Here is a 23079-nt window from a genome sequence, read left to right as displayed (position 1 = left end):
TGTAAATACTTACTGAATACAAATAGTGAATAAAATGCTTGAATAATTTTACCTGTATTAATATTGATTACTACTACTAGTTTATTGAAAATATGCCGGTGTCATCCATGTCTGCGTCATAAGATATGAGACAAAAAATGCATATAGGATTTGGAGTCCTGTGCTGTGTTTTTTCCCCTTCATGATTTCTTTCTTTTTTATATAAATATATTTGTCACACATGTTTTAAATTTTCAACTTAAATAAATAATAATTAAAATAAATAATTTATGTAAACACGATTTGGCTGTGAAATAGCTTCTCACAGGTTTAAGATATTCAAGATATTTAAAGCTAAATAACTGGTTGCACCACCGTTGGCAATAAGAACTGAAACCAAGTGTTTGTGACAAGTGGCTATAAGCCTTTTACATCAGGAGGATTTGGCCCTTTTTTGTAGAACTGCTTTAATTCAGCCATGTCTGAGCATGAACAGCCTGCTTAAGGTCATGCCAAAGCATCTCAGTCAGATTTAAATCTGGAATTTGATTTGGCTACTTCTTCATTTTCTTGTATAAGTGCGGTTGAGATTCAGGACACAAACTGTTGGCCAGACATTCTCCTTCAGGATTTTATGGTAGAGAGCAGAATTTATGGTTCCATCAATGATGGCAAGTCATCCAAATCCTGAAGCAGCAAAGCAGCCCTAGACCACTACCAAAACCATGTTTTACTGTTAGTATGATGTTTTTTATGAAATGCTGCTGGTTTTATGCCAGATTTAACAGGACTCAAACCTTCCAGGAACATAAACTTTTGTCTCATCAGTCCACAGAATATTTTCCCAAATGTCTTGAGGGACATCGAGATGTTTTTTTGGCAACTGTGAGATGAGACTGTGTTCTTTTTGGTCAGCAGTGGATTTTGCCTTTAAACTCTCATGGTTTCAGTTTTGCCCAATCTCTTTCTTATCGTTGAATCATGAAGGCTGACCTAAACTGTCAAGTCATTGATCACTGATGCAAGTTCTTTAGAGGGTGGTCTGGGTACTTTTGTGACCTCCTAGATGATTCTTGAATCATGGATGCACTCTTGGAGTAATTTTGGCAGGCCTGCGAAATTGGCTCTAAACATGGTTTGCTGGAATCCCGAAGCCTTGGAAATATATTTTAACCCTTTCCAGACTGACAGATGAGCGGTGACTTTGTTTCTCAGCTGGGTTTTTTTTAGATAGTGGCATAATGTGTTACTTTGTGCAACCTTTAAGCCTAGTTCACTTTATGAGACAGATTCTATTTGAGTGAAATCAGTTTGATGATCTGTAACATATAAGTATGTAATATATATATATATATATATATATATATATATATAAAATAAAACCTTTTCACTGCATTTTTTAACAACTACTTAAAATACCAGCTTTTGTCGCTAGGGGTCACTGTTGTGCCGTTTCCCCATCATTAGCTCGACTTGCCCGTCTGCCGGACTGTCTGCCAGACAAGAAATGTTGGCAAAACACCCCTCCTCATCGTGTAGGGAAAAAATGGCGGACCCACAAAAGCGATAGAAACAAATACACACGTTACAAAGCAAGGTAAACATCCTCGGATACACCGAGCGGCATCTCCGTTAAGGCTCGACTTCAGCGCTGAGCCGAAATGACCGCTAACTAACCTCACAGTGCTGGTACGCTCCCGTTTTGCTAATGCTAATATTTATAATCAGGTCGGCGAACTAGCGTGCCACCTAGCATGCTAAGCTAGCACGCTAAATCCGTGGGCATGTCTGTGAAGCTGTGCGTAGCATAGCCTGCTGGACGAGATGTCTGCACTGGCTTCATCCATGTTTGACTTTCCTTCAGTGGTGTTTGGAGAGGTTTGTGCTGCAGGGGTTGCTGTTAAACTCCTGATTAATACAGTTAACGCTGCTGTCATGTAAATGAGTATTCATGGAAATAAAGCGTAGGAGAGGGCGGGGAAGAGGGTCCCATGTGCTGGCTTTGTGTTTTGAATGAAGCTCAGTAAATTTCTCCAACGTAGCCGGTGATATTTTGTTTCTGAATAGAAAGATAGGAGTTCCATTTATGTGTGAAACAACTGTTACTCTCTGGAGTTTGCAACAGGAGGGATGTGCTGCTGCCGAGCACTGATGCCAGTCCTCCTGTCACTTTTTTCAGCCTGAAAAACAGGGAGCCGGTCGCTTTAATTTGGGAGCCGTCCCCCCTTTGGCGGCGGAAAAAGGCGCACTTCTATTGAAAGGGAGCTCATCCGATAAGGAGAAACGCAGCAAAACGGTTATGAAGTTATAAGGTAGGCGCGTTTATAATATGAACAGGCCATATCTGGTTTAAGCGACACTGTGGATGCTCTGCCTTTGCTCTTTTACATATTCCACGCAAGCTCGGTTAATTTATAACAGCCCTCATAATAAAGCGGGAATGTTTTTCCTCAGCAAATTCAAATGTTTGGCAGATGGTTAACATCTGCGTTGCGACTGTTACTAACGTCCTCACATTTCTGGCTAAAACTACTTAAATATCGGCCTTGTTTGATTACTTTGTGGTAATAAATGTCACAGTGGGGTGTGGGGAAACTGCAGAAGCAGCCACTTGAAGCACTTGTTTATATCCGTTGACCTGCTGACCTGTGTGTTGTGTCTGGTTTGTAGTGTTTGTGAGCCGGGGTTAGGTAACAGGGGTCACTGAGCCTTAAAACATGTTGCTCTTGCCGTAACCTTGGCCTACTGATAGACGGCGAGACATTCATGAGCATTCAAGACAGTATGCGTTGTATTATGGGCAATAAACCAATTTTCTGTAATCAATACTAGTTGTTTTTTTTAATTAATTATTAAATTATTTGATCAAAGTTGAATGGAAAGTCATTCATAATATTTCCAGATGAAAACAGTGTGAGCTTTTTAAAGAGGAGAAGATTTAAGTATATGATGTGTTTGCTGGGTGCTATTTCTGCTGCTTTAGCTGAGAGACTGGTGTCATTTTTTGGATAAATCTCTTACATAAGCAGTCAGTATCTCAAGAAAGTTATTCATTATGATCTCACAATGTATGTGTAACATGTGAAAAACTCCACAAGTCCACACGCAGTGCACTTTTGATCTTTGTGATGAACCCCTGAGAAGACAAGTAAGCTTTAGTAAAGTCTCCAGTTCTCTGTTGCCTTTGAAAAACAATAGTACATTTTATATGTAGTAGCTGAGCCTTTGGCCTCAAAAATATATTATAGAATATATTAGTGTGATTGGTTCTTTGTCAGTGATGTAAATTAAGAGTTATACATTTTGATGGCCTTAATTATCTATGATTTTAGAAATATTCCGCCATCTGTTAGTATAATTTAGGGTTTTTTGGGAATGTCTATGCTTAATAGAGTGGTGCACAGTAAAGGCTACAAGTCTGTTTTTCCTTATTGAAGAGAAATCCCTGAATTTCCTGTTTGTTCCTGGTCATTTGAGAAACAAAATGTTTGTTGCACTTGAGAAAATGAAACTCAGTTTAACAGGTTAAAAACAATATATTTTATTACAGTGCTTGTAAACTAGTTCACTTGCCTCAAGGTGTTTCTTTTGTAAGGTAAAGACCCTAGAATAACACAGCTCCATTTAAACTGGCTGAAAATTTCAAATCCAATGTGTGTAAATGGATTTATTGAAGTTTGATGCTGCAGTGTTGTCTCAAAAGCATCATGTTAGCTGATTTATGTCCAACTGTCTCCAGACTTCAAGGTGACATTTTGTGTGTGTGTGTGTGTGTGTGTGTGTGTGTGTGTGTGTGTGTGTGTGTGTTAATGTTTTGAATGTGACTCTATTTTTAAATTGATAAAGGAAAAAATTGCCACAAACATGCATGACTAAGTTTTAACTCAGTTTTGTGTGTTTTATTGCCTTTACAGTGGAGGCCACTTTTGTTTTGTTAGTTGGTCAGTATTGTTGGAGCATGAGGAAACCTGTACCACAGAAAGGTGAGTTTGTTTTATGATTAATATATTTTTAACATGTTGTATTATTTCTAGATTGTTGGTGAAGCTAGAAATATGATGCATTTCATCTTTTATTCTCTGAAAATGTATGTTATGTTGTAATAGTCCTCTAATTCCTGACATTGCCTGGAGCAGTGATTTTTGCCAGGTATTGCAACGTGTTGATTGATGAGAAGATTACCCATAGTTAAAGGATTTTCTTGCCTTTCTTGGCTCTTCTAGCGATAGAGTGGAAAGATGCCCGAAGGATTAAGCATGCTAGGAGTGGACGGCCTTCCCGCGTGCCCTCACAGTACCAAGGTATATAACGCAATGGTAGATGAAGTAATTGTTCACCAAATGTAAGCAAAAACAATGTGACACTGTTTTTGTTTCAGTATTTTTATTAACTATATATATATATATATATATATATATGTGTGTATATATATTTGTTTGTTTGTTTTGTCAAGGTAAAAATTTAAATCTTGTACATACAATGTAACAACTGTGGCAGTGTGCGTGACTGGAAAAAGATGTATTAAAGTTTCCTGTTATTCTGCAGGGCACTTCAGTTGGGAGAAATACCTGAAAGAGACGGGCACTATTGCTGCCCCTGCCTCATGTTTCAGACAGGTATGTAGATTCTGATTGCAAAGTGCCATTTTTATTTTTTTCTCTCCATATTTTTACTACTTACCCGTCTGTCATCACTGTCCAGAGCCTAACACCTCCAGTAAATGAGTTCAAGGCAGGCATGAAACTGGAGGCTCAGGACCCGCGAAACACCACGTCTACCTGCATCGCCACAGTGGTGGGCTTGACGGGTTCGCGGCTGCGGCTGCGCTTGGATGGGTCTGACAACAAAAACGACTTCTGGCGCCTGGTGGATTCCTCAGAGATCCAGCCTATCGGCAGCTGTGAAAAAAACGGAGGCATGCTGCAGCCACCACTTGGTGAGGACACAAGCACAACCACACATGAGCATCTTTGCATTTTCACACAGTCATGAATTAATTTCACAAACTCTACTGTTATCTCTGCTCTGAGAAAGTGACAGAGCAGAAATTGAGTCGAATTGAGTCATATTATGATGAATTAAAAAGAGCTTAGAGACACAGTTTTCATCAATGACTGTTTTTTTTTCCCCTGACCAAAACAAGAAGATAACTGAATAAAAACTAATGTATGAGGACCAAAACTATGATGACATGTATTGACACTTTGGAGAGACGAGACAAGATCCAATCAGGGCTAATTAAGTTGTGTAGATAGGCGGGACTAGTTTGGAAGTGGTCCAATCAGAAGTGATTTTCTTCTGATTGGATCTAGATTCTAGATTTTCCTGTCTAGCTATCTTTGTGAGGACCGAAATCTGCATTCTGCTATACTTGTGAGAACCAACAGTTACTTGTGAGGACACACTCACCTCACAAGTTTGAAGGCCTGTTTGAGGCTCAAAATGTGGTTTTAGTGTCAGGGTTACAATTAGGTTATGGTTAGGTTTAGAGTAAGGGTCAGGGCTAGGCATTCATTTTTGTTGGTTAGGGTTATGGTAAGGGGCTAGGGAAACCATTATGTCAATGAAGGTCCTCACTAAGATAGCTGAACGGGCTTGTGTGTGTGTGTGTGTCTCTCTCTCTCTTTCTTAATCCTGAACCCTAACCCACACACATTCAAGAACTCCAAAAGCACTATGACACTCTTTGCCAATTTAATAAAGAGAGACTTTGTCATACGTATCTCTCCACAGTGTGCCAACAGTGTGTGTCAGTGGAAACACAGGAAGAGGACAGGGACTAATACTGTAGGCAGTATTAGTGGGCAGAGGTCTGGTGTACGGGTTCTTACTATCTTGGTGGGGACCGAAATCTGAAATTTACTATACTGGTGGGGACCAACAGCCTTCATGGGGACACGGGAGATTCCCGTGCTCCATGATTCTCATGAAAGAAACAACATGTCAAAGTGAGGAAGGAAGAGAGGAGTAAAACATTTTACTTTTTAAATTTTCCTTCAAAAATCAGTGTGGAGCAACTTTGAGCAGTTTAGAACATGGCAAACTTTTACACTTTATATTTTAGTCGACTGAACCAACTTCAGATTTAGTCTATGGTACTCTTTTGATACGTGGTTGACTAAAACGAAATGACTTTAGATGCATAAATCAGACTAAAACTAAATGATGTTTTAGTTAAAAGACCATGACTAAAACTGAATCAAAATTTGCTGTCAAAATTAACACTGCCTACTATTTTCGTAGTGATTATCCTTGATGATAATGAATGATTCTTTTCACTTTTGCTTAATTTACAGAATAATTTCATGATTCACTGTTTGATTCATGGTGATTCAACCTTTTCATTTTGAAGTTGGTTTCGTAATGAGAATATTTGTGTCCTTATTCAGGTTTTCGTCTCAATGCGTCCTCCTGGCCCATGTTCCTTCTGAAAACACTAAATGGAGCAGAGATGGCTCCCTCTCGCATCTTTCACAAGGTACCTGTACAAGGCTCACAAGCTCAAAAAGCTCAGCATTCACAAAGATGGCCAACTCTTCTGATGTATGGCACAACAAGAACATCTATCACATAGCAAAAATGTACTGGCTTTCGGTTTGACTGTTTGATAACTACCATATCTGACCCTTTTCTTTCTCTCCATATTCCCCAGCAGGAGCCTCCCGCCCCAGAGCAGAACTCCTTCCAGGTGGGCATGAAGCTGGAGGCTGTAGACCGGAAAAATCCCCACTTTATCTGCCCAGCGACAGTAGGTGCATTGCGTGGTGTTGAGGTGCTGGTCACCTTTGATGGCTGGCGAGGAGCCTTTGATTACTACTGCCGCTATGACTCAAGGGACATCTTCCCTGTTGGCTGGTGCGCCCTCACTGGAGACAATCTTCAGCCACCTGGCACGAAAGGTATGAACCTCATAAATACGGTGATAGCTAAGAGTGTATATAACTTTAGTTTGACTTTCACTGTATTTTGCGTCTAAGTCTTCTTTCTATTTCTGCTGTAGTACAGTGGATTTAAAGTTTGGCTTGTACTATAGTATTGGTGATCTTCTAAAACTGTGATCAAAGCTTGAGTTATCTCTATCCTGAGCAAGTGTTCCATCATTGAAAATAACTGATGGTGTCTATTAGGGATGGACCGATCCGATATTACGTATCGGTATCGGTCCGATACTGACCTAAATTACTGGATTGGATATCAGAGAGAAATAAAAAATTTAATCCGATCCATTAATTATCACAAAAGCGCCTCACAAAACCCAGCTCGTGACCTTAGCACGTTGGAGCAGTATGCATCACGTGATAGAGCGGCTGTGGCGTGCGAGACCTGTCAGCGGTCTGGTTGAGCATTTGGAGCCTCGCTACCAAACCAGCATTTCATATCTGAGAAAGTTATCTCAGAGAATTAAAGCAAGCGTGTAAGTTAATCTCTGAATGTTTGTAAAGCATTGCCACGTTAAGCTTAACAACCGATATATGGAGCGACTGTCTCTCATTCTCTCCCCCTCCCTCTCCTGTTGCTACTTCAATCATGAAACTGATCAGTGATCAGCTGATTGGCTTTTCTGTCGCGAGTCCTGTCTCTCTTGTTTGTTTATCGCCCACTTTGCGCCAGAAAGAGGAAACCAGGGGATAAACAACAGCAGCACGTTTAAGCTTGATAAGCTGTTGTTAGAATTTATTTAATATTACTTTCTACACCATGATAATTTCTACACCAGCTGACAGCTGGTAACTGTGCAGGGGCGGGTCTAGCAAAGTTTTGCCAGGGGGCCAGGTAGGGCATTAACAGGGAAAAGGGGGGTACAAAGAAATACTTTTCTTTCTTATTCTCATTTAAAATGTCTAGCTTTTAATAAATAATTATCTGAATCTTACAACCAAAGTTTTCATCTGATGTAAAATGTATAGAAGTCTATTATTGTAACTATTAAGTCTAATATATACCCTAGTAAGCTATAGTACTGTTTCTTTTGAGAAGGTACCATCTGTGCAGTCTGCAATTCTGATGAAGAAAGATGTTGAATCTATTTAATTATTGTAGAAAAATAATTGTTTTCTGTGCATTTGTTTTACGTATGCATTAAATTAAAGTCGATTACGCCAATTAACCATCAGGGGGTGGGGGGTGGTTCCCTATTTTTTTGCTGGGAGTTGGCACCCTATTAGTTAGGTTGTTTAATATTTCCTCTAAGTACTCTTTAAAATACCAGAATTGGGAGGATGGTGCAGGTTTAAGTTTATTAGATTGATCAGTGTTGCTGAACTATGAAATCTTTTGGGTGCAGTGTATTTTTTGCATACAGGTATAACAGAATAGCTTTAGTGTTTTGTTTTTTAAAACTTGAGTATGAACTTATACAAAATGCAGCAAGATATTTAAAAAAAACAGTTTTATTGATGATAAAATACACTATATCGGATTCATGGCTAGAACTGCGCAATTATGACTAAAACGGCAATCCCTGTGATATTGAGTGATATTAAAATTATAATAATTCATTAATATTTTTTTGTGACAGAAATATTTTATAGCACTTTCATGCAAATATAACACTGCCTGCACATTCATGCTGTCATGCATTGCCGCTAATGTAAACTTTGTTGCATTAATTTAAAAAAAAAAATGGTCCTGCTCATTCATATAAATAAGTGCAGCTATTAGAAGAAATTTAAAAAAAAAAAAGCAAGCAACACTTTGAGAGTGCAATCCTCCGCCAAGGCAGCTCACTCTCTGGGTATTATTTAGTTATTATTTAGGAAATAATATTGTATTTTGTATATATTCATTTTGTTTTCTTTGTTGTTTTTAAGCGTACCTTAAGTTTGTGGCACAGTGAAAATAGTGCATTTTGGGGTTTAACCTGAAAGAAAGGTAGATGTGAAATATAAAAGTGAGATCAGCACTCAAATGGGACATGAAATTTGGATGCAAGCTATAATGTGATATTTAAAATTCCTATTTTCTAATATCATTTCCTATAGGGTTGCAGATTAAATTATTTAATTTTAATTAAATAAGGTTTTGAAATAGGGTCTGGGGTTTTTTTTCACCTGATCAAAGTGCACTTCCTAGAAACTAAATATAAAGTCAATCACTCCTTTCATTGTATCTACATAATGGATGTGAATAAAACTCATAGTACTCAGTAGCCTTGTGTTCCTCTAAATTTGTGATGTTTTGCACATAACTCAGGTATTTTCACTTTGATAATATATCTTTTGTTCAGTAATTTGACTATTTTCCTGAAACCTTTCTCTACTCGCCACATATTTTGGACACATATCTTTGGAGATTGTGTCAGTGATTCTAGTGCATCTTAGTGACACGTAGTACGCATCTGCTGTCTGAGTTGATGTTGGATGATTGATTTTAATAATCATTGCATTGTTTCTCTAGTCCTTCATGCATTAATTATACTGCAGTTTGTCGTGTTTTCAGGTGGTTGAATAATATAGTTGTGTTGTACAGCATTTGCTGCTTTCTTTCTTGGTTAATGTCCATTTACACGTGGGAAGCTAACGTCACAATCAAGATTAAAATTAGTTATCAAATGGGCAGCCCTAGTCCTGGACTAAAGGGTGTTTTTGACTGCAAAGCTTGTCATGCAAGAGCAACTGCTAGTCCCTACCTGGTGCATGTGAGGTTGACGGGTACAGATGGGGCCTCTAGGGATTGCACAGAAGCTTTGGAGAATGACGGCGGACAAAGCTTTTGCCGGCTCTACTCCAAAAACGGCTTTTACTTCCTTAGAGGTTCTTTCTCTGTCATCCTGATTATCTTTGCATTGTAACACCAAAATTGTAATTCCAAAATAAAATGAAAATAATCACGGGTGGGTGCTCAAATTGCATTATTTTACTTTAAAAGGTTTATTTATGTGCAGAAATTGTATGGATATCAACATAGTTCATCAACACATCTGTGTCTAAGTCTGGAAAAAAAATTATAACTCCCGATAAAGGCATTATTTATTCCTGACTCATGGATTAGATTTCACTACACTATGAGAATTCTGCTTTTATTTTGTCCATCTGCTGTATGTCCACATTTACTTACACTGCATATGGTTAAAGTGTTGTTAAAAATTTCCTTCCTATTTGCATGGGGTTTTTTAAGTGCAAAGTTGGCTCTTAGTGTCCATTTGTATGAAGTTTGGTTTGTAAAATGTTGAAGTAGGCATGCCTGCGGTTTTTACTTCTCTTTTAGAAGACTGTTTACAATGCAGCAATTCTTTGTGATATATTGTTTCCTTTGTGACTTGTGGTAAAAAATCAGTCATGCTCTTGTAAAGCAGTTACATTTCAGACATTGTAGCTGTCTTAACTTGTTTAACATCAGGAATAAAAGCCAGACTCAAAGCTGGAAATTTGTTACAGTAGAACCACAGAAGGTAGAAGTGGCTTACAAGGGTTATCAGCCACAGGGTCAGCTGTCCTCATGTGTAGAATCCACAATATGTGAAGGAGCCGATTGAGGGAGGGAAATGGAGGATATGTCTTTGTAGCCTGCTAGTGTTTTATGTAGGCCTGGCACTTGCCCAGTTTGCAGAATCAGGCCATGACGTGAGTGAAATGAGTCTGTGTGCCCCTCCACAGGCCTCTCATTGGCACACTGGCTGTCGAAGTCTGATTAGACACCTTGGAAAGATTAAAGAGGCAGAAATCAAGAGAAAAGACAGACATATGCTGTGAAAAGTGGATTGTTTACATTGTCAGTAGATGTGGGAGGAGAAAAGAAGAGAAGGGAGGAAAAAGGGAGAAAAGGAGGAGTCAGAGGAAGAGTGGGAGAGGAGGACAGGGCAGGAGGAGAGGGTGAATTTGAGGACAGCTGTGCTGACAATCAGACACTTTTGACTTTCGTTTGAGACAGACGGTGAGTAAAATGAATGAAATTACTGAAATGCAGTCATAGAGCGTTAGATCAAAAGCGCTTGAGAAGTTATGTTGCTGTAATATGAAGCTGGTAGTGGTGGCTTTATGAACTCGGTGAACTCAGTGCACTCATGGGATAAAGAAAAAAACAAGGGTTTGCTTGTTAAGCGCTTGCTTGGCTGTATTTACAAGCAGTGCGATTGATTGTAACCTCAAGCTCTTTACACCGTTAAACATATTATCTAGGATTTGTTCAATCTGTTTAGGATCAATCAGCTGTCTTGTTTTTTTGGTTTTTTCCTTCCCTCTTTTTTTCTCCTTAGCTTCTCTGTGACTTCTCTATGAAAAGTAGCAGTAGCCTGCAGACTGTGCGTTGCATTGATTGGTCTGTTTGTGTGAACGTGTGTTTAATAAATACAGCCCCACGGGCCAAGACCTGTGTTAATGAATGTGGCTGCTCCTCTCGTAAATCTGTCCCCAGCTGATCCAGGATGAATACCAGCGCACTTTAGGTTGTGCAGTGTGTGAAAGCGTGTTTTAAATTGCAGGTGCATATGAAGCCAAATATTCCGACTATACTGTGGCTCTGTTTTTCTGTGCGGTTGTTTTTGCATGCACACATTCTTGAAGTTTTGCCAGCTGTAATGGCTTATGTAAAGTACACGGATTGCTTGGTTGTTTTCTTGTATTTAGTAGAGGCCCTCTGTTAATGTTTTTAACATGCGCCTGTTCTCTGGGGATTACGTGATTTCAGAAGTGCTTCACATTCAGGAGTGAAGGGCTGTGTGTTCATATTCTGGAGATAAATTTTAGCAGCAGCTTGCTTCTTCATTTGTGTTTTAATTCTTGTGCTTTTTCTATGTTGCTTCTTTTTTTTCTGGCCAGCAGAGTCTTAAAGGTAGAAGAAGAGGTAACCATCTTTCGTAACCTCTGTCTTTAACAACTGCTTATTTTTCTTCTTTCAGTTGCTACCTGATGTCTTTTAGTCTTTCTTTTGCTTTTTCTTGATCTTCATTTTGCGGGGTACAGTGGATAACAGTTTACAAAGATAACGCCTGATTGTGTGATTTCATTATGTTATATATGATGTAACACCAAATTGATACATATACTTTACTTGCCTGTACTTTTAGTGGGATCTGCCTAAAGAGAACATTTGTATCTGATCAGATTTTGAGGCATATCAAATACTACTCCACTACCACCAATGAAATGAAAATTAATTTTGTTTAATAAAACAGAATTAGCACTTCTATTAAACATATCCGTTGACTTGGTTATTTTCCCGGGAAATAGTTTATATCAAATAAATGTAAATTTAAAAATAAGTCTCTGTTTGACTTTCAACACAATTATGCAATCTACCGCACTGAATTTTATTGAACTTGGTTTAGAGTTATGGCATGATCAAAGAATGAGACAGATCTTTGGTAGATTGTTTATTAGTCAGTTCAAAAATAATTTCTCAGCCCTTGAACACCAAACAAAAAAAGGGTGTATTCTTTCTTCTGTGGTTTAATGTTATTAGAAGCTTGGTTACCACTCAGTGGTGATGCTGTACTGGAAAAGAGTGCAAAGTCAAATTGCTGTCAATTTCTCAGCAGTCTTGAGTTTTCTGATTTTGTTTGTGTGCAGAAAAAAAATGACTGAAAGTTTAAATTCAGTGAGTGAGCTGTCTCAAAAAGGGAACTTTTTGATGTGACCACTCTCCTCGTTTTCTTTCTTTCGTTTTTTTTTTTGCTCGCTACCTGTTCCCTAAGACTGTTAAAAAGTGCTTGAGTGTGAGAATTGCACTGTGATGTCCTTGGGCTTATAACTGAAGGACATAGTTTGAGAAAGAACTATTTTGTTGCTAAGAAAGTTTGATCTTCTTGGCTTTAGTGCCACTGAGAGAAGTTCAGATGTTGTAAACAATCTGGATTTTGTCATCCATTGAAGATAACACGCTTTACCTTTAGCTTTTCAGAAAGTCTTACAGTAGAGATCAGAAAACCAAGTACCTTCCACATGCAAAGAGAGTACTTAATGTCTGTGCGTGACTCAGCCAGCTTCTTATTTGGCTTCAATTTGAAGCATGTGAGGACATTGCAGCCAACAGCACAAAGGCTACTTGAATGCATCAAGCACATGACTCATTCTGCTATGTGGCAATGTTGTGTGCATATTGCACAGCAGGTGTGTGGTGAAGTTGATTTAGGATTGTGACTGAACACGTTGCCCTTGTTGTTCACATAACATAACCACAAAAGGCGTTCTAGATTTAGACTTCTAAATTGTAGGCTGAATATGGAAGATGTGAATACCTAACTGAGAGGCACGGAGCAGTAACTCTTAATTAATTTTTTTGCAGATACCAAGCAGCTTTTCACCTTCTCCCATTTTCTTTTCTCTCTTTACGCTTACAGTGGTGCTGCCTAAAAGCCTTGGGGCATTGACAGACGGAAGTGTGGAGAGCCCAATCATGCATCCCAGCCCCACGGTGGGCAGGCCTCCAGGCCAGAGAGGACGCAAGCCAGGCCGCAGGAAAACCAAAGTGACAGGGCACTGGAATCAGAAGGGCTCTACACTGGGAACACAGAGCATCCAGCCAGAAAAAGTCCAGGAACCTGTCAAAATTCCCAAGAAGAGAGGACCAAAACCAGGCAGTAAGGTGGGCATGAAAAAACAGATTTTTACTTTTGTGTGATTGTGAAGCAGTCATGACGCTTACATATAGTATACACATAGTTTCAGTCCAGTGTAGCAGGGACAGTGTTTCTGAGACAACGTGTTGCTGTTGAATCTTTCAATTCAATTCCAAGTGGTAGAAATAATTTCTATAGCCTGTTAATAAAAGAAGTAACGGGTAAGTGAATTTTTAACCAACCTTTACATTAAACTATGAGACTGGTCACAATGGCAGCCTAGATTAGTTGTTTTGTGTTTGAGGGGCATTATTAAAAAAAAGAGGCATCCCTATTTGACTGTGTGTCCTTTGCTCTTTGTTTGCAGCTGGGGTGGGCAAAGAGAGCTAGCTGGCTAGAGGATTCCATGGCTGGGCCAGGGCGACCTGTGACAGGCCCAGGGCGAACCAGGGGCAGACTGCCTGCCAACTGGGCGCAGAGGATAACTTTGCAGCAGGGTCAGACTCAGGCAGAACCTATCAAGATCCCAAAGAAAAGAGGGCCGAAACCTGGCAGCAAGGTAACCATCCAGTACAAAAAACCCCCACAGCTGTCATTAGACAACTTCATGTCACATAAACAGCTGCCTGCTTGAGAAATGCTGATGAAAATGTGAAAAGGGTAACTTCTGCAGTATAATTCTTGGAGCGCAAATCATTGGAGGCTTGTCCAGTGTTTTCTGACTGTATTTGGATTATTAAGTTATTTAGCCAGAAACTAACCTGTTAGTTAACCCTCTGATCTGACAATGCCCGTTCCTGTTTCTGTTATCATAAATTTCCTAGCTAGTTAAACATGCCTGCTCATTTGTAACATACATACTATAAAAAATTTAAAAGCCTTGGTTTCATCATATTTATGTCTTTATAAACGATATATTTGTTTATGGGTAAGATAGACTGAGCTGGTATCCATTTATTAGGCACAAACAGTTGCAAAACCACAGTGCTCAGCCATTGGTAGTGTTGGCAGCATCTGGTTTGTATGTTTGTTTAGTTTTCCATTACCATTTACAGAAATGTACTTAGCTCAGTTCTTTTATTTGCTTTTCTAAATATATGTGCTGATGGCTCTGAATTTATGTATCTGCATACAGAGAAAACCACGAGTGGTACCTAATCCAGTCCCCACGTCTCCCACCAGCAGTACCCCAGAGCCTGACACCAGCACTGTGCCCCTGGACAATGCTACCATCCCCAATTCTGCACTACAGGCTCCCACAGGTACACAGCGTCCACAGGCCTACACATAATGCACATTGCTTTTTGGGGGGTTTTGCATCAACTTTTTCATTCAGTGTCATTTAAGGTCATATACCTTTCGCCTTTTAGTTTGTGTGTACCTAAACAAGTACGGCAAGATGGGACCCCATTTAGACCAGCGGCGTATCCAACAGCTGCCAGACCACTTTGGGCCAGGCCGAGCCTCGTCGGTGCTTCAGCAGTGTGTCCAAGCTTGTGTGGACTCTGCTCACAACCAGGGCACAGTCTTCTCCTGCCTGAAATCTGGACAAGGAGGAGAAGTCATTTCAGGTGTGCATTGGTCTAATTTGAAAGCAAATTCACTTTCTTCACCCTTTCTTCTCTTTGATTTAATGCTTATGAATTTATTGTGGCAATGCTCACTTATCCACGAGAACATCAAGAACCAACAAAGTACGAAAAAATAAAACAAACCACTTGGCTGATTCTATTGTTGTTGTTTGAGTTATGTTACACAGATTGTGTGGGTCGGATTTTGTTTATTCATGAAAGCTCACTCACATCTGTAACACAGCCTGTTTATTAAATTACACTTGAATGAAGCAGCTGAATTAATATCCGTCATGTCTTTTTCAGCCCTTTTTGACCAGCAGCAGCACACCTTGACCCTGCCAACTGTCAGCAGTGTCACCTATGTCCTCCGCTTCCTGGAAAAACTTTGCCACAACCTGCACTGCGATCCTTTGTTTGGCAGCCAGCCTGTAGCCAGAGGCGGTCTTCACTACGACAGTCACATGTACACTACAGGTCAGGGTCGCTGTTTGCCCACTGTGTGTTCACGTGTACAGTGTTCATTTATTTTAACATAGCTGTTAGAACCATGCTCTTATATTGAAAAGTACCAGTGTCAAAGATTCTGCTCACTTTTACTACATTTAATGAAAAGGCAGCTAAAGTTTTATAATAGTCATTGGGCTCTTGTGTCAGGTGGAAAAACATGCTAAGCTTAGTAGGAAAAGACTGGTTTAGGCCTTTTTCTAAGTGGTTTAGGTGAGAGGAAACAGCAGACTATTATGTGTCTGCAGAGATATTGGCAATATTCTTCTAGAAAATGAATCCTTATTTGCTGTATTGTGGAAAGCAAGTAATGTTTTAAAATTGCAAAGACAGGGGTAGTGAAGAGAACTAGGGTTGGGCAGTGTGGCCTAAAATATGCTCTCTTTTTTTCTTAAAACGAAGGATAATTATGTAACACGCATTCAGCGTAATTGTTAGAGATCTAAAATATCACTGCTTCGGTACACTGACTTGCATCTTTGTCACATCCAGCTTCTTCATTTTTAGTTAACATGGCACAATAGCCTCCAGCTGTTCTTCAACCCATGTGTGCTTGTTTTAGAGAGGAGAAGTTTTGGAGACAGTCTGACAGCGGGCCCAGTACGAAGCACAAAGCGGTTCCTTCAGGACTTCAACAATCCTCTGTCTCCGAAACTGCCAAAAATCCCACGGCACTCCACTGATGGTAAGCTGTTTCATTCATTCATAATCTGTTCTTATTACTCATACTACCATTCATATAGAATTTGTTTTGCTTTTATTTAGATTTAGGGAAAATATATATTAGTCTATCCATGAAAGTCTGTAATATTATTAGTCAGGTGACATATGTACTGGTAGATCATTAAATGGCATTTTAAAATAACTGATCAGCTCAGTACTGGGCTGGCATTGGCTGATCACCAGATCATGAGGCTGGTTTAAAAAAATCTCTTTTCTGTGTGGCTGCTGTAAAGTAATATTGGTGCTCCCCCTTGTGTCAGTTTTTCTTCCCATTATAACTCAATGCTTAAATGGTGAAATGTGCTGGTGTTGAATGTAAAGCTACCTGAAATGAACAATGTGACGTAAATTCGTAGTTTACAAAACTGTATATATTATTGTATATATTATATATCTCTTAAAAAGATATATAGAGAGAGATCTTTATAAGGCATAGAGGTGTTTGCAGTGTGCACTGCATTTTAACTGACATAAAGTTGATCATTAAATAATGACCACCACACTGCATAGGTACCAAGTGTGCATGCTTCCTCACAGCAGCGTGTGTGTGTGTGTGTGTGTGTGTGTATATATATATGTATATATGTGTGTGTGTGTGTGTGTGTGTATATATATATATATATATATATATATATATATATTATATGATTAATGATTTTAGATTAGATTATTATGTTTTTATTGCTTCTCAAAAAGCCTAATTTAACGTTAATCTACTTGCTCTTTAGGAGGCTCATGCTAATTTGCTCCATACTTTTATTCTTGAATTTGGACTATACCGGCCCTTAGTGGATAACTACAGAGCTGTACTATCTCAGACAAGCCCTTGTAGCTTAGTTCCTTTAAGCCAAATTTCTTCTGTAAGTTGGCTGCCTTTAACAAATAAAAGGTTTGAATAGCAGGTCGATGGGGCTGCTGTACAGTAAGCCAGAGCCGTGTGCTATTAAGATCTCCTCTCTTTGACATCACAAGTATCAAAGAGTGCAAAAAACTGTGTGAAACAGTGTGTTCAAAGTGAAGCCATGGCCACGTTTGACCACGTTTAATGTTAGCATTCATCATGGTGACAAACAGAAATTAAGGAAAAGTTTAATAGATACACAAGTAGTATCAACCATTCAGGAAAAAAGAAAAAAAAAAAGCCATATTAGGCGACACAAGTCGTGCTTTAAAATATTAGCACCACATTTTTTGGAGTTGTTTGCACTCTAATAAAGAATTAGGCTGTTTCTTTGGAGGATTGATCAGTAAAAAATATTTGTGAACCCATTTGTTTTTATTGTGGGCACATGCTTTGTTGAACATTTTAACTTACTAAACGGTGGTACCAAATACAGTTGTGTATTAAAAGAGGGAGCTTTTTCAGAGGAGAGCCTGACTGCATCCATAGGAATTAAGAGGCTAAGTAGCAGCCAAGTGTTGCTAATCAAATGCCTTTGATTTACTGATCATCAGCAAGGAGGCAGAAGTTTTAGCAGTTTGCTTGTCTGTAGCATTCAGGTGTGTGTTAACAAAAACTTTCTTTCTCACATCACTGCGTGTATGTTGTGTAGTGATGTGTCGGTCGCGAACGAAACGGCTCTTAGAGCTGACTCTTTGAAGTGAACGGCACAAGCCGGCTCCTTATTGGGAGCCGTGGGTTTTTTTTTTTTTTTCTTTCTCTCTCTCTCTCGCACTTTTTTTCCGCTTCACTCCGCACGCGAGCCTTGTGCTTTGCGCTGGGAAGAGGGGGGAGGAGCGGTAGTTACACTCGCAGTAGCACAGGAACAGAGCGGGAGGGAAAGAGAGAGAAAGAGAGCCAGGGACAAGAACGTCACATTAGAAAGGTATAGTAATCATCACAACTATTTTCAGTTATGAATGATAAAGGATTCAGAAAGTTTATTCATGCAGGCCCATATGACAGAGAATATGCATCTTCTTTTTGTTTTCATATTTTAATTTATATTTAATTGTGTTGTGGTTTGCAGTGTTTTGTGTTGTTTCACTTTAAATTTGTTTAAAAGGAAAAAGCTGAAAATTTAAATAGTTAAAAGTTGAAATGTGAATAGTTGGTTTTTGTATTATATGATTTATTTATTACATTTTATGTGGAGTGAATAAATAAAAGTATATTTACAGTGGCCCCTAGAGACAAAGCACATACAAACTCCGAAGCACGTACAAAACACAACAGAAGTGCTCCCGGATGCTAGACGCAGTGTTGAGCTTTTGTTACCTAGTGGCTACACAAGCCAGGAAGTACCAACGACCGGATTTGGTGTGTGGTAGTAACAGGTAAATGAACATTTTTTTAAATTATTTGAATATATATGAGTGCTTGTGTATAAATACACAAACAATACACATATGCTTTCAATTGTGTAATTTCAGTGATCTAGGTAGCTCTGTTTTGGAAGTTCAGTTAACGCTAGAAATGTGCTTTGGAGTTTGTACGTGCTTTGTCTCTAGGGGCCACTGTATATATTTATATATAAACATATATAAATAAAACCACTTGTTTCTTTACATTAGTAATTCCTTTTGTGCATAATTTTATATTGTTGTTAATAATAAATTAATTAAAGCAACAAAACAACCTAATGAGCCGGTTGGGAGCCGAAAGAGCCGGCTCTTTTTAGTGAGCCGAGCCGAAAGAGCCGGTTCTCTAAAAAGAGCCGGAAATCCCATCACTAATGTTGTGCCTCTGATAAATTTCTCTTATGTAAAATGCCTTTAATCATATTTTTCTTTGTTCTTTATTTGTGTGCAAAAATAACTGGAAATGAGCTGACATCAAAGGATTCCACTCATTTAATATCAGAGGCTAGTCAAAGTGGAATCCAGCATCATATTTCTGTCAAACATTTTAATTGTAATAACTGGGTGCTCTGACTTGTCTAGTAAAGCTTTCTGTAATCATTTAAAAGGAGGTAGTTAAACAGAGCTCAAGAGCGAATGCTATTAAATTCTGGGGCAGGAGGTTAATCATTTAATCATCTTTCCATTTCCTTAAATTTTAATTAAGTTAATGTAATATTGGAAGATATATGTGTAAAAGGGGTAATATCCCCTTCAAAGTGCCCTTATACTTTTACAGAATGCCATAACCCTGTTAAATCACCGTGGTATTCTCTGAGGGGTACAGCAAAATCGCTGCGAAGTACAGTGTGTCTGACGAATACGCTATCAGTTGGGCCTCTTTTTTGTTACTTGTTATCTTTTTTTTTTTTACTACATTGGATGTTTAGCCGTGGGGCCTCTTTGTTATTTTGCTCTTTTTTTTTTAGGTACTAGTATAATTGTGTTCTTTGTTCCCAGGTGAGTCCTTCATAGAGAACAGTGTTGCCACATCAGAGCACTTAAAGAAGAGCCCCCTTTCCCAAAACTCTACAGGACTGACTTCTGGCCCGAGGTCCTCCTCCAAACTGCTGCATCATAACAACTCTACAGGTAGGAAGAGAAACAACATTGTATCTATGAAAAGCTTCCTTCATTTAAAACTCCACAAATCTGTAAGTGTGAATGTATTACTTCTGCAAATGCTAATATAGTGACATGCAGTCCAGTAAGTTTGGTTTTAACTAAGGTTATTCACTAAATTCAAACGTGGTGCTGTCAGAGGATGCCTCCCTGCTAGATATGCCTCTGTCAGTTGTAAGTGGTGTTATTGCAAAAAAATTGCGAAATGTTTAAGAATAGCCTCGGAGTGGCAGGACAAGTAAAGCTATCAAGCGGGATCACTGAGGACTTAAGAGCAATGTGTGTAATAGTCGCTCTGCTGAGTCAATTATATGCAGAGTTCCAAACCTCCTCTGTCATTAATGTCAGCACAAAAAGTGCACCGAGAGCTTCATTGCATGGGTTCTCAAGGTCAAGGTTATCCATATAGTGCATATGTAAATTTTTCTCTGCTTTATGTTTACTTACACATACATAAATGTCTTCAGCGCAGTAGAAATGTGCCACAGATCTTGTATAACTTGTTTAGAACTACCCCCTTTTTGTGTCTGCATTACAGGAAGTGAAGTCAATTGTAGTTCTTTGACCTCTGATGTTGTAGTTTGTTGTGTGTTTGTTTTTTATTTGTTTATTAAAGCATATATTGCCAAATGACAGATGAGCTCATTTTAAGCCGAGGCGTTCATTGTCTGTCTGTCAGTTCACAATTCACAAGAATCAGTATTTGTCCTGAAGCATCAGTCAAACTTGCACACAGTGATCGCCAATAGTCTTCATCAAAACTGTGCTCAAGTCGAGGTCATCTTTGTAATTTTCACTAGTTTGTGCAATACAGCCAAACAGTGACAAGAAAACTTAACACTTCACTTGTTACATTAACCTGAGAGTTATAATGGACTCTGAGCTGGATGAGCGAGTATATCATTGATGGAGGATCGGGTGCAATTACATCACTGCCCTGTAACTAGTAGCTCTTCACATTTGCCTTAAAATGACAATCAGTGAAACCAAACACACGAGTGAATGCAGTGGTATTTATATAGCAGCTTTTTGCCCTTAATAAGCACTTAAGCTGCTCTTACACTACGAGCTGCACTATGGTATAGGTCCATTCAAGAGGTCATGAGAAGAGTTTGGTCAGAAACTGCCTCTTCAGTGGCTAAATTGCTACTTTGCCAGATATGAGTAGTGCATTTTCTTACCCTCTGTGCCACTCATGCCACTTTTATTTCACTGGAAAGACCCAATTCAAATGCTAATAGCAGTTTGAAGTCTCTAACAAAAAGAGAGGACACAGAGCTGGAGGTGGCAGAATTGAAGATGCGAAGGTTTTTCATTGGGAGTTAGAATGGAGTACATCAGAGGGGAAGCTCAGGTTGAGCAGTAAGGAGATAAGGGACTCAAGGCTGAGATATTTTGGAGATGAGCAGAGGAGGGATAGTTGATGTAAAGGAGAAAGGATGCTGAATATAAAGCTGCCATGCAGGAGGAAAACAGGAAGACCACAGAGAAGATTCATGGATATAGTGAAGGAGTACATGCAGAGGGCTGGTGTGACAGAGGAGGATAATAAGGATAAGGTGATACAGATGATCCGCTGTGGCGATCTCTAAAGGGAGCAGTTGAAAGAAGAAATGGTGGCATTTGAGTGTTATCTTATAGTAGGTGAAATATGTGTAGTAGACAGTGACACTCCATTCACTGCTGTTTGCCTGTGCAGTCTGTGTGTTTGAGTTAAAATAATACCTTTGTAGTGGTAGCCCAGATGTTGAGCCTGTGCAAAAGCCCACTGCACTGGGACAGTGATAAACTTGTTTGGGTTTTTTTTTTGCTTTTTATTGCAGACTAATACGTGTGGATGAACCACTCAGTGAATAACTGTCTTATAAATCTGTATTTGCACATTTGCTCCCAGGTTCAGGTAGTTTCCGTGAGAGCCCCAGGCCCAGCGGTCAGGATCCCAACCTGTGGACAGTAGATGAAGTCATGCAGTATATCAGGGATATCGACCCAGTTCTGGCCCCACATGCTGACCTTTTTAGAAAACATGTACGTATCCATTCATTCATTCATATGAATAAATGTATAGTGAATGTTTCAAACGTGTAGATATCAGTTTTTATTCATCACTTTTGAGCAGCTCTGTTTAAAAGAGGAAAAAACAAAAAGGTTTATTTTTCCTCTGATTCCTCTGCTACAGGAAATTGATGGGAAAGCCCTTCTGTTGCTGCGTAGCGACATGATGATGAAATACATGGGTTTGAAGCTTGGCCCTGCCCTCAAACTCACCTTCCACATTGACAAGCTTAAACGGGCTTGACGACATCAGTCAACCAGACGCAGCCTTCTGAAGGACTTAACTGTATCGCCACCTCCATATTCTAGGTTCAGTATATCATGCACTTCATAATGGACATATGCTGACAATTTACATGTAGCAACTTCCACCATACTCCATCCAGTATACACACCCTTGTTCTGACCTCATTCAGTCAGGGATGTTTATTTTGTGTAGCACAATCCAGCCCTAAGGCAGCATGGGATAGGGGTAGGATCAGCCACTCGTCTGTCATCAGTTTTGCATTTCAGTCTAACTTGAAGAATCATACGTGGCCATTTTAACTGTAAAAGGCCTTTTGGCCTGCTTTTATTATGTTACATTTATCTGTACATTTCATATTTTGTACTTCATGAATACAAGTATATGGACTTTTTCAGTGTTTTGTGTTGGAATACGCTAAAAAAAAAAGAAAACCCTAAAGGAAGAAAAGAAATGTTACATCCCAATAGTTGGGATTTCTTCCGATCAGTCTCTGTTTGAGGCATAATTTTGCAACTACAACAGTAATAATTATGATTAGAAAAGCGTGTTTTATAAAACTTTATTCTGAGAAAAACTGCCATCAAGATGGGTTTTTTCTCTTATTCTGGATGTTGTTTACAATGCCTTGTCTTGTCTTTGTTATTTGTACTTTTTTAATTTTTTATACTATATTATTAGAGTTCCTACATGGAGAGCCCTATCATGCTTAACATTGTTCAATAAATATATAATAATTCAAGTCTCCTTTTTCTTGTTTTGTTTTGGGTTTTTTGGTCACAAATTCCTATATATATCCTGCATTAACTGTCTGCTGTTACACACATGACGCACAACATTCAAAAAGCTGAAACTTGAAAATCGTTCACAAGAATAGATAAACTGTATTTTGATGATCACATTTAGTTTGTTGAGAGTTTTGCCCACCAGCAGAGGGCAGCATATAGCTGTCAACCTTTTTTCAGTCATGTCCTTACTCTCTCCTAGGGACACTGCCATGCACTACCATGGGTGGGCATATCTCCATCTGTTAGACAGCATGA

General features: G+C 39.0%; 1 protein-coding gene across 5 annotated transcripts; it reads left to right on the top strand.

The window, feature by feature from the left end:
• Positions 1-1507: 1507 nt before the first annotated feature.
• On the top strand, positions 1508-22778 carry LOC134637059 (polycomb protein SCMH1). 5 transcript variants are annotated; one of them, XM_063487382.1, is made up of 17 exons: positions 1511-1668; positions 2159-2291; positions 3894-3962; positions 4203-4280; positions 4525-4595; positions 4681-4915; positions 6369-6457; positions 6632-6878; positions 13256-13500; positions 13842-14033; positions 14610-14736; positions 14845-15045; positions 15352-15522; positions 16115-16237; positions 19576-19707; positions 21632-21765; positions 21917-22778. In XM_063487382.1, exons 3-17 carry the CDS (start codon positions 3938-3940, stop codon positions 22034-22036), a joined length of 2190 nt encoding a protein of 729 aa, XP_063343452.1. In that variant the 5' UTR covers positions 1511-1668; positions 2159-2291; positions 3894-3937; the 3' UTR covers positions 22037-22778. The 5 variants fall into 5 exon arrangements, with proteins under 5 accessions (XP_063343453.1, XP_063343452.1, XP_063343455.1 ...); XM_063487383.1 differs by lacking the exon at positions 2159-2291 and having other exon boundaries at positions 1508-1576; XM_063487385.1 differs by lacking the exon at positions 2159-2291 and having other exon boundaries at positions 6635-6878.
• Positions 22779-23079: the final 301 nt, after the last annotated feature.

This window comes from Pelmatolapia mariae, linkage group LG10_11 (assembly GCF_036321145.2).
Source record: "Pelmatolapia mariae isolate MD_Pm_ZW linkage group LG10_11, Pm_UMD_F_2, whole genome shotgun sequence".
Classification (NCBI taxonomy): domain Eukaryota; kingdom Metazoa; phylum Chordata; class Actinopteri; order Cichliformes; family Cichlidae; genus Pelmatolapia; species Pelmatolapia mariae.
This window is presented reverse-complemented; position numbering and strand designations above follow the sequence as displayed.